The sequence below is a fragment of the Tribolium madens genome, unplaced genomic scaffold (genome assembly GCF_015345945.1).
Source record: "Tribolium madens isolate multiple individuals breed KSU strain unplaced genomic scaffold, Tmad_KSU_1.1 Scaffold_96;HRSCAF=242;Tcas5.2_LG5, whole genome shotgun sequence".
Classification (NCBI taxonomy): domain Eukaryota; kingdom Metazoa; phylum Arthropoda; class Insecta; order Coleoptera; family Tenebrionidae; genus Tribolium; species Tribolium madens.
This window is the reverse complement of record NW_025401068.1, coordinates 10,997,419-11,009,515: the sequence shown is the minus strand read 5'-3', so window position 1 is coordinate 11,009,515 and position 12,097 is coordinate 10,997,419. Positions and strand designations below refer to the sequence as shown.

Sequence of the window (12,097 nt, the reverse complement as noted above, 5' to 3'; positions counted from 1 at the left end):
TTTTCTTTATAGTGTTTTTTTTATTTTATGTTATGCCAAATATTACATGGTACAAATTTTGTGTTCACAAAAAATTCAATAAAATAGTTAAAAATAAAATAATATGTTACCAACATACTTTTAATGGCGAACTGTACATTATGTTTTTTCTGAAATCGTAATTTTTTAAATTATGTAAAAAATTGCAATCAACATTATATGTATAACATCGCCATCGTTACCATTATTGACAAATGAGTCCGTAAAAGTGCTACTTTACAGACTATTTCGCTCACTTTATGGGCAATAACAGGAAAAATAAATATTCCACTAAAATAATTCATAACATAAAAAACTTGTTAGATTTAACTAAAAAAACAATTTTGTGTCCCTTCTGCTCTTTTATATTTTTCCTCCCCAAGGTTCGAAAATGCGACTTTTTCTTCCAGGTTGCGTGTAACTTGCGATGACACTCATTTACATTTCATAAACGTGCATCAATTTGTGGACTCCCCGGAGTGGGAATCGAACCATGAACAATCCGACGATGTTTTCCAAGTGACCATAACTGCTGAGGAAGACAGTGTTTATTTGTGTTGGCCGAGGATGAAACTAGAGCGTGTTTTAAGACACCGACCGGTCCTTAAGGTTGTTCTAGACTCAATTATTGGTAAAGACATAACCCAGAAACTCTACGCTTTGAATGAGCACCTCACTGGACTCAACGACGAGCGAAAACGGGGCAAAAGAGACGAAATGTGGGCAAAAGCCCACAATAGAAGCATGTCAATGGACGCTGTCAATACCGGAACCACCGGATTGGTCCGGTCGCACGCATATCGGACCTCGCACCGGAAAAATTCACTAACGTCAGAGGGTGAGGCGAGTTATACAGGGAGTCTGGAAAAAACGTTGAAAGATTTTGGTCAAATTAAAAAGAGTTTTCTCATCTAATATTTTAAAATATCGTTCTAGCTCCCTCAGGAACTTTTTTTCTTATTTTGACCTAAAGAACCACAACCAAAATCTTTCATCGTTTTTTCCACACATCCTGTATACAGAGTGTCCCATCGAGTTGGTAAAGTCCATTAGTGACCTAAATGGTAAAATTTAAAAAAAATATATAGGACATTGATAAATACTAATCTAGTCCATCGCCTATAGTTATTTTCAACTATACAAAGTGTACCAAAAATAAGTTACAAAACAAACTTGTGTTTTTTTAAATGAAACACCATATGTTTCTTAGCATTTTTGATTTTTATGACAATGTTTTGAAGCTAAACTTTTATTTTGCTTAGTTTTAAAAATAAGACGGTTTTTTTGATAAAAACATGCACTTTTTAAAAATGTATTACACGAAAACTAAAACAGCTAGAGCAATTTTTTTTACTTCTGCAAAGAAGAAAGTACAGAATTTGAAGCTGTAACAATTTTTTAGTGTTTTGCATTTGTAAAGATTAAAAAATAAAGAGGTTTGTTAAAAGTTTAATAACTTTAAAAATTTAACACCCTAAATAGGGAACACCCTATTTTTTATTTTTGCATCTAAGAGATTCATAAATTGTCTATCTAAAAAAATAAATGTTTCATGTCTAGAATTGGTAAATGAAAAGATATTTAACATTCAATATTAATTGTGGCAACAATGCCTATCAATATCTGAGCATTGTTGATCCCAGAGATTGTAAAAGTCGTTATAAATACTGAAATTCGAATTATTTTATTGTAAAAATAAAGAAGAATGAATTCAGTTTAACACAAATGTGATTATTAAATGATATTTCTTCCATCTCTTGTGCAACTGTGCACTTTTTAGCTACTGAAACAATAGTAATTATTTTTTTTTAATGTTTAACGTTAAATATCTTTTTAGTTATTGATTATAAACACCTAAAAGTAAATAATTTTAGAAAGACAATTTAATAATCTTTTAAATGCAAAAACAATAAATAGGGTGTTCCATTTAAATTTTTTAAGTTATTGTACTTTTAACAAATACCTTTATTTCTTTATCTTTGCAATGCAACACACTAAAAAAATGTTACGACCTTATAGCTTGTACCTTCTTCTTTGCGGTAGTAAAAAAAATATTCCAAGATGTCTTGTGTAATAAATTTTTAAAATGTGCATGTTTTTGTCAAAAAAAAATTCTTTTTTTTTCAACTAAGCAAAATCGACCAATAAAAGTTTAGTTTAAAAACATTGTTATAAAAATCTACATCCAAAAACGCAAAGAAACATATTTCATTTAAAAAAACACAAGTTTGTATTGTAACTTATTTTTGAGACACGCTGTAAGTTGAAAATAATTTTAGGCGATGGACTAGATTAGTATTCATCAATGTCCTATATACATGTTTTAAAATATTTTCGTTTAAAAGCCAATATTGGACTTTACCAACTCGCTGAGACAACCTGTATACGTTTTATATTAATTTTTTATCTCTTCTTATCATATTTTTCAATATTTTTTGAAAAAAATTGTATTCTTTTCTAGTGGGTTCGATAGGTCAGCTTCAAAATCAGTGTTGGGTTCCTTTGGTAGCGAAACAATTTCCGGCGAGTTCTCCCTTCACTGCAAACAAGACACCGTCACTGAAAATTCCAGAGGTTCACAATCGTTCGCTTCGTCGCAAAGAAAAAGACAAAGAAGTCAAATTCGAAAATGCACCGATTTAAAAGTTTTTGTGTTAATCCATGTTTCGTTTGCACGTTTTTGCTTGAAAATGTGACCACAAAATTGTGCCTTTGGTGCGCATATAAAGGAGAAAGAAACGGTTTTTATTTCAAGCACGCATTCAACCAAATTATCAGTGAATTCCACTATTTGCCTTCCAATCAAAAAATGAGTCAAAAATTTTAACCACTGACGGGGTTTGCTACGAATGTTTATAAACTGCTGTAATATATTATGAATGTTAGCGATATTTATATGTGTACATATTTATATTTGTATGTTTATATCTGTCGTGTTTATAAGTTATTTAATAAAGTTGGTTATAGCAAACAGAATCTCTCTCTTTCGTTTTGCAAAGAATATTTCAAAACACCAGCTTCAGCGGTGAAGTTTAAAAGGTTGAACTATATTGAATAAAAAAATAAACCGTTATTTAATAATTCTGAAACAATTATCATAACTTTTTGATGGCCTTAGCAGCATTATACAGGGTGTTCCGTCTAAATCCCACTTTAGAAGTATTGGGAGTTGGAAAAATCGTATTTATTTGAAAATTGGTATGTAGCCATAAACCATTTAGTCCTCCTAAATGAAAATATTTTCAAGATGGTGGCACTTCCTGTTATACCGGAAGTCGGTCTCAACTTTCTTATTTTAAATGGAAAGGTATATTTTTTACTGCATTTTTGGATTAACCGGGTTATTTTAAGGGAGTTTTCATCAGCTTTTTCTATACCTAAATTTAGCCATTTTTAAAATATTTGGAGTTTTTCAAAAATTTTTTGGATCTGCACCTTCCACTTTAAAAATCGGTAACTCTGCTATTTTTTAAAATTTTGAATTCGTTTTTTTGGCGTTTGAAAGAGAAAGTCTAGATCTTTCTTTCGCTGTTTTCAAATTTTGAAAAAAAAATTAACAAACCATAAAATTTTAAGGTTACTTTTGTAATAATTCAAATACCCATAACTCAATTTTTTCAAATGAAATACCCCAATTTTTATTCTACTAAATAGAGGAGAATTTAATTCTGCATCGATCTGTATTAACATTCCCTATACCTAAATTTAATAATTTTTAAGTTATGGTGACTTTTTGTTGAGACTGCCGAAAATCTGTTATTAGCCACATTCGTTTTTCGTATAGTTTGCTATGGCAATAAAAAATGTCAAAATTGTTTCTCAATAAATGTCGACAGTGACTTATTATTTCACAAATAGTGCCAAAATATGGAGAGTCAAAGCTACTCAAACTTAGATTTAATTAATTTATTTTGTATTTATGGAGAGTGTAACAAAATTATGATATCGTTCATTAAACAAAAATAAGTTTTTCTCACTTGTTAGCTTTATTTATTTTATAATTTAAAATCTTAAAAAATGGCAGAGTTACCGGTTTTTAAAGTGGAAGGTGCAAATCCAAAAATTTTTGAAAAATTCCAAATATTTCAAAAACGGCTAAATTTAGGTATAGGGAAAGCTGATGAAAACTCCCTTAAAATAATACGATTAATCCAAAAACGCAGTAAAAAATATACCTTTCCATTTAAAATAAGAAAGTTGAGACCGACTTCCGATATAACCGGAAGTGCCGCCATCTTGAAAATATTTTCATTTAGGAGGACTTAATGGTCTATGGCTGTGTACCAATTTTAAAATAAATACAATTATTCCAACTCCCAATACTTCTAAAGTGGGGTTTAGACGGAACACCCTGTATATTAATTTGAATTTTTTTGCCCGTGCCGTTTAAAAATAATTTAAAAAAAAACTCTATTTTCGGCCATTTTATTTTTTATAACAAAACTGTACGGAAGAATTTTCTGATTTATTTTTGGTGTATTGTAGATTACCTACTTATGTTACTGTATTTTTTTCATGCAATTTAAATAATGCGTTTTTTCATAAAAAAATAAAAACTATTCAATTTTGCAATCCGTAACAAATACTCAAAATGAGATGAAAACTCTGTGTTACTGTCTGTGTAAGGTACTTTTTTTAATTCAGGAACAACATCCAATTGTAGTAAAACCAATTTGTTTACTGTATTTCTTAAAAACAAATTTTTTTTTTCCTTTGAAAAGTTGTTTGAACGGCTTTCCGTCTGTACACAAGCGACAAATTCTTCTGGTGGTACATTTTGGAACTGGCTAGAGACATGCCGTCTACGGAACGGTAGAGTAAATAGTTTGAAAACTGTAATTTTGTAGTTTTCTGTAAAAAGACTAAAAATTGCAAAAATTTGTAATAAAAGGAATAAAAGTTTTTCATAAATTATGTAATATACAGGGCTGTTCCAGAACTCGCGCCCCAGAGAAAAATGCCAAAATCATAAAAAAAATGTTAAAAAAATTTTATCTATAAAACTTTCGAAGTTATGAGAGTTTAAATTTTGCACTTTCTCTTTTTATTTCTGTTGGAAAAATAATTTTCCAAGTTTTTTTGTTACAATCTATTAGAAGAGGAAACAAAGAAGCTGTATCCTAAATTGTAAATCTGTTCAATTTTATTTTTGGCTTTTATTGGCAAAATTTTTGTACCTTCACTAAATAATTGTAAAAAACATACAAGATCATCAGTATTATTAAATAGACATAAAAAAATGTCAAATGACAAAAAATAAATGTCAAAATTTTTTGACAGATGAATTTTTTTAACATTTTTTTCATGTATCTGATCTTACTTGAAATTTGTCTCTCACTCAATAAGGTTTTTTTTAGTCAAAAAAAAGCTCCCTAAATTTTGAACATAAATAACTTGAAAACTATTGATCGTGGAGCATTTTAACCTATTAAATCGTGTTTAATAGTGATTTTACGTATAAAATACCATTTTTCAGGCAATTTTCGATACAAAGTTTCAAAAAAATAAACAGTATCATACATCATAATAAGTAGAGTAGCGTAAAATTACCCTTTTAATTTGCAGAAACAGAAACAAAAGTAAAAGACACCATTTGAAAGCTTTTATATGATACAGTAACAGAAAAAAAAAATTGTTACGCCACTGGTCCGCATCGTCATTGTGTACTTCTAGATTTTACCCCACTCTACTTAAAATTTTTACTAGAAACTTATTATTCTAGTTAAACTATGCTTCCTTTATGCTTTATTTTTATAGGTATTACTCGTATTTATTTATTGCATTTTCGAAAATCTCATTTATTTTATTTCACAACGAAAATTTTTTTGACCTTGGACGAATTTAAATCGATAGAAAGAAAACTTTTTATTAAGTGTATTGTTGGTTGCTCAACTGTTGGGCGACTCCTGAGCTTCCAAAGCACACTTGAGCTGGGAAAACCGGTTTAAATCGATTTAAAGCTCATCACTGACAAACTTCGACTTCAATCCCAAAATAATTATTCAAGAAGTTAATAATAATTTTTCTAAATAAATATTACAATAAAAGATGACTTTCGGGTTCGCCACCTTCTCATCCATGTTTGCTTTTATTAACATCGAACTCGCCCCCGGCTGTCCAAAATCAACACCGGATTTGTGCTTTTAAAGTCATCAATAAAATTTCGGAATAATTGACTTTGATTACTTTTTCGCGTTGTAATTTGATTGGGAGAGGAAATCGAAAGCTCGAAAAGCTTGCAAAGCTCGAGACGTTAATAATTACGCAAAAATAGACGCATTTCGCTCGTCATCATGCACATAGGAAGTTCCAGTGTCACCGGTGGCAAAGTAAAGCTTGTGATTGGCTTAAAGCACGACAGATGCGAAGCGCGAGACATGAAAGCTTCAAAGTGTGCGTAGCGTCGTCAGTTGTATTTTCACATCGTGCGTGCTTGGTGGTGTGTGTGCGAACATTTTTTTATTTACACATGGTCAGTGTCTACGATTTTTTTACTATTCTCTCACTAACATTGCGAATTTTCACAACCCCGGGCAATTTTGCGAAATGATCGTTACAATAGGTAAATAACCAAATTTCAGCCCAACTGCAAAATTCTTTTTTACGACGCGGAATCATAAAAAAATGAAAGAAATTAATTAATTTGTAGTTTTTTTTTAAAAGTAGTTGCCGTTTTGGTTTTGTTGAAAATTTGAATTGAGTTTTTTGATTGATTTTGTGAATTGAGATTGTTTTTATTTCGCGAGTTGAGCGTCCCGGATCGACTAAATTGCAAGCGCATGCGCTTTTTAAGCCCTATTTTACTTTCCCTTGTATTCAACATAAGCAACAACCCGCGAACAGCGACCGTGACCCTCCGAGTAACGAGGAAATGCATAAAATCGCGACTGCGTCTGAAACGCCCCCTGAAAATATTCTCTTTTTTTTTTCAGATATTATTTTTTATAAAAGATGATGTACAAGTAAGTTATTTTTATACACTACTAGAAACACAACAAACAGTACAAATTGAGCAAGTACAAAGTTCAGAAACCTCAGCGAAAATCAGGATTAACAATGACAATAAGTGTCCGACGGTGTTTTCGACAATGACAAGATGAGCGAAACTCTGAGCCAAGACCCTGAATTGAACACGGGGTACACGAACTTGGCGCCTTCCTACCCTCCGACTCCTGCAACCCCGAGTTCGACCGTCCAGGATGGACCTGCAGGGGCGAATCTTCCCCCGTTTTCGAGCTTCACCTCGGAGATGGACTCCAACGCGGCGTTTAACACCGCCACTGACCGGCTTTTCAGCGACACGAGACTCCTCGACATATCAAACTGGGATTATTACACGGAAGCCCGACTTTTAGACCGCGGCGAAAACGGCCTTTCCATCATCTCCTCGCAGCCCCAATACCGGCCATGGGAGTCCAAATCGGTGGACTCCTCCACAGGCTTCACCTCCACCACCCCCGTCAACACCTTCGCCGATGCCTTCAACCAGAACGGAGTCTCCAAATTACCCTCATTCCAATCACAATTCCAGACTTTTAACGAAGCTGTCACAACAACTGAGCCAACTTTAACAACACTCACAAACCTAACTCCCGTCTCCCCCAACTCTTCTAGTCCCAGTTTAACCCCGTTAAACTCCAACTTTCACACCTTAAGTGCTGTTAACCGGGGGTACCCTTTGGTGCCGGCGCCCATTCAAGCCCGGGAAATCCCCTCGATCCAGCAGCAATTCCTGGATGAGCGCCACATCCAGCTCTACACCCATCCCCCGAACCTCAACAGTACCATCCACTTCCCGGCCCAGAACGGTACCATCATCCAGAACACTCCACTGATCACATCCCCGACCGTTGTCACTGTGCTCAAATCCGAGGATGCGGGACTCAAAATCCAGAACCTCCCCCAATTCCAGAACCCCATGGTCAGTGATAACGGGATTTACAACGGACTGGATAAAAAACTGAACGGTATAAGTGCTACGATGAGTTCGCCGACGAGAAACGACTTCCGGAAGAAAGAACGGCGAAAAATGCGCGCTTCCAGCTTGGAAAGCTCCGCCGAGAGTGATGGGGCTTCCAGCAATATGGAAATGTCGGAGAATTCGGGACAAGTGGCCGCCGTCTCCAGCACGGCCGGCTTTAAAACGCATCATAGTCTCGCTGGGAATAACTCGGTGGATCTTGACGAGATCAGTGGTGGAAATGTCGATAAACAAGTCAAGAAGAAACGGAAACGGTGCGGTGAATGCATCGGATGTCAGAGGAAGGACAATTGTGGTGACTGTGCTCCGTGTCGGAACGACAAGAGCCACCAGATATGCAAGCAGAGGAGGTGCGAAAAACTCACCGAGAAAAAGGTGAGTCCGAAACAAACATTTTCTTAAATAAAAACACTTTCAAATTGTTATGGACAATGAAATTGATAAGAAACAAGCTGTCAAAATTGTGTTTTATCATAATTACCTAGTAACTGAAATTCTACAAATCGCTTGGCAATTTATGGTTAAAAGTTTAAAATCTTCTCCAAATATTGACCAATCACAGAAATTTGAAACAAATACTATATTTATGCAGTGTTTCAGAACTCAGGCCCCAGAGGAAAATTTCAAATAGTATAATATACCTAAGATACCAATTTTATCTGTCAAAACATTTTCACATTTGTTTTTTCATAATTATTCAGTAAAAGTATAAAAACTTTGCCAATAAAAGCCACAAATTACGTTAAACGTGGTTACAATTTAGTTTGTTTCCTCTTCTAATAGTTTTTATAGATTGAATTTAAAAAAAAATTCATGTTCCTGATATCTTATCTTACTTGGCATTTTTCTCTAGGGCGCAAGTTCTGAAACACCCTGTATATCTTGATCTTACATGTAAACGTAATGTGGATGATTGCGACTTTTCGAAGGAAACATTACCATTTGTGTCCCCACTCATTCATTTTTTTTTGTTTTTTTTTGTGGAGTATTGGTCATTGTCAATTTTTTATGTACTTATTTCTGTATTTTATTTGAGGCTTTTATTTGAGCCTTATTATTATTTTATATTTAATTATTTATTTTGAATACATAATAAAAGATAAAATAGTATATTAAAGTACAAGTTGCTGAAGCACAAATTCGAAATTTCGAAACGAGCCGCGTAGCGGCGAGTTGAGGAACAAATGTGTGTGAAGAACCTTCTGCAATAAGTCCCTTTATACTATTTTTTCTATTTTGCCGCTTTATATCATTTTATAAATTAAAAGACGAAAATTTTAATTTTTTTCTAGTGAATTTTGCAACGGTTGGCGGCATTTATGTGGAATAATTTTAGGCGGCTGTGAAAAATAACAATAATTCTTATTATATTATTACATTTGAAAATGAATTGTGAAGAAAGTCCGTCACTAAAATTAAATTAACGCCAACGACTTATTAAAGCACCCAAATGACGTCATTTGGATGCTGGAATGAACTTATTCTAAACGCAAAATAGAAAAACAAAATTTCTAAACTAGCTTCTTTTGTTTAAAATGTTTTTTTATTATTTATTTTATATTTATTCATTTGATTGTCTGTCAAACGAAAACTCGAGCTTTCGATAATTGTATTTACTGAATACAACTTTTGTTATTTATAAAAAACAATAATTAAAAGAAAATACATTAAAATGTTTATTATCTCTTAAGAGGAATTTTTGGAATTTTTCAGTTTTCTAACAGTTAAAGGTTCAATTAATCTCAATTGACGACAGCAATTTAAAACAGACAGTACGTTTTGTATTAAAAAATACTTAAAAATTTTAGTTTCAAAATATCTAAGAACAAAAAAAATTGGAAAATATTTTTAAACGGCAACTTTCTTGACCTATTAGAAAAAAAACTTGTCACTTATAATTACACGAGAGCTTTTTATTTCGAAGTAAACTTGATATTTTAGTGAGAATTTTGTTTTCTTTAACAAAAAAAATTTAACGAAAAAAACTGCTTCTGAAAAAATTACTCGTAATTTTTTCTGTCAGTTTTTGAGTTAAATTGCCTAAAGGAAACAAAACTCGAATTAAAAATGTCAAGTTTTCTTCGTAAAAAAAAAACTTGAGTGTAATTCGGTAAGACAATTTAATGAATACGAAAATCACTAAATTAACAAATAAGGTGTAAACTAGTTTCTTTAATTTAATGGAAAGTACTACTAGTAGACCTACTAGATTCAGACGCTTTCAAAAGTTAGGTTCCGTTTTGTCGCTGTAATGGTTAGGGCAAATTTTTGTCGCTGTCATAGAGATTTTTAGTGTATGAAAAAAATTGACTATTTTATTTTTATATTTTTCATTCTATAACCGAAAAATTTAGTGTCTGTCAACCGGAAACTGGAGTTTTGAATTGTACTATTCGGTATTTCCTATTTTTATGTTGTTTTTTTTTTAAAGAAAATTTGAATTTTTCATTATTTTTTTTCACTTTTGAAAAATTAGGCTCCGGCTAATTAGTTACTTGAAATTTAGTTGCTACGAAATAATGAAGGTGTCAAAATAATAATCCTGGTTTTATCACAAAAATTTTGATCACATCAATGTGATACAGAGACTAGGTGTCTATTTTATATTTATTTTATTCTATTACTGAAAAATCTCGAGCTTTTCATTTATTTCATACTAAAAGATTTCACACACAAGAGTTTGTAATGATTGAAAGAAAAAAAATGAAATCTTTCTTTGTTTAAATAGTTTTTTATTAGAAACATTCTTATTTTAATTAATAATGTTTATTTTATGATTTTTTTTATTTAATTTCCTACCAAAAAATCTAGTATTTCAAGCAAACCCGAGCTTTATTAGTACAAAATCAAGATTTTTACACTTAGTTGCTGGGAAACAATAAAACCGTCAAAAAAAGTTTTATAACAACTTGCTCACATCAATTTGAAACAGATTCTAGCTGGTTTTTTTTATTCTACTAACGAAAAACGTCGAGCTTTTGGTCGACTTCACGTTTTATTATCATACAGATTTCGTAACGGTCTAAAAAATCATCAACTGTTTTTCCCAGCATCTTAATATCGTTTGATACGGACTTATCTCATTTAAATAAAGCTGGCTGAACTAGTCGATGCAAAGCTCGTAGACAAATAAAACAAGTTCGTCTACTTTCGACAACAATGTCGCTGTCCATTTGCATTTAACAAAAATCCTATTAGAAAACGCGTTTGAGATGCTCCAAAATGCGGTTCTGGCTTGTTTACGTACAGTCAGACGTAAAAACAAACACAACCCCAGACACAATTTCGAAAAACATTCGTGATTTAAGCCGAATTGCGGTGACGTATCGAAATCAATAAAGAGGAGTTTATCTATGAATCATAGTTGGCAGTGCCGTTGTGTAAAAGGGGGCGTGGTTTTGGCCAGTACTACCAAAATTGTAATAACAAAAACCCCGATAGTTGGTTTTTTGGTCATTTCCGGTGAAAAAAAGTGATTTGTGTGAATTTTGAGCGCTGGTAAACGGAAAACGGAAAGAGCAGTGAATTTGATCCAGTCCATATATGGCGCATATGCCATATTATATGCTTATCCACATACCAGGTAGTACGCCATGGGCCTAGGATCCAACAGCTGCGTTTGGAGAATAAACTTTTGCCAGCTGTTTGCGTACAGCGGACCATCGATGGAACGTTCATCCACCATAACCATTTCTATGTCAAACAATCAATTGGTCGGCTACCGTTACAGGACATAATGGCGAAAATGCATTGAAAGAACACTTACAATAGGACTTAGATGATACTGATTATAAAATATTGCTCGGAAAAAAAATGATCGTGAAAGGAGCGGAGTCTGATTCGGCCCTTGTCTCGCTCACGATGATTTTTCGCTCCCGGAATCGGACTTTCATAGAGCAATGTTTATTCTATCGAACGTTATTTGAAATGTGTTGGATGGCAGCTGCCGTGTCGTGGGCACGCGACAAGATTTCTTTATCTTTTGTACAATTGGTGGTTATCGGGAGATGGTCGTTGGCACTTGAAAGTGAAACGGGATTCCGCCTTCGGGGAATACAGGACCGGAACCAAACACACACTATTTATCCTAAACTGTTA

The 12,097-nt window shown here is 33.0% G+C and overlaps 2 protein-coding genes across 4 annotated transcripts in view; both read left to right on the top strand.

The window, feature by feature from the left end:
* Positions 1-2,928, top strand: part of LOC123013967 — a 16,083-nt gene extending 13,155 nt beyond the window's left edge. Inside the window, exons 10-11 of the mRNA XM_044412851.1 lie at positions 429-856; positions 2,480-2,928. Of these exons, the coding sequence (XP_044268786.1) occupies positions 429-856; positions 2,480-2,661 (610 nt within the window). The 3' untranslated portion in view covers positions 2,662-2,928. The remainder of the gene's footprint in view (positions 1-428; positions 857-2,479) is intronic.
* Positions 2,929-6,439: 3,511 nt separating this feature from the next.
* Positions 6,440-12,097, top strand: part of LOC123013958 (DNA N6-methyl adenine demethylase) — a 28,935-nt gene continuing 23,277 nt past the window's right edge. For 2 of the 3 annotated variants that reach the window (XM_044412842.1, XM_044412840.1), the window contains exons 1-2: positions 6,440-6,490; positions 6,951-8,374. In XM_044412842.1, coding sequence (XP_044268777.1) covers positions 7,115-8,374 — 1,260 coding nt within the window. In that variant the 5' untranslated portion in view covers positions 6,440-6,490; positions 6,951-7,114. Of the gene's footprint in view, positions 6,581-6,950; positions 8,375-12,097 lie in introns of all 3 variants that reach the window. The other variant, XM_044412841.1, reaches the window with a different exon arrangement.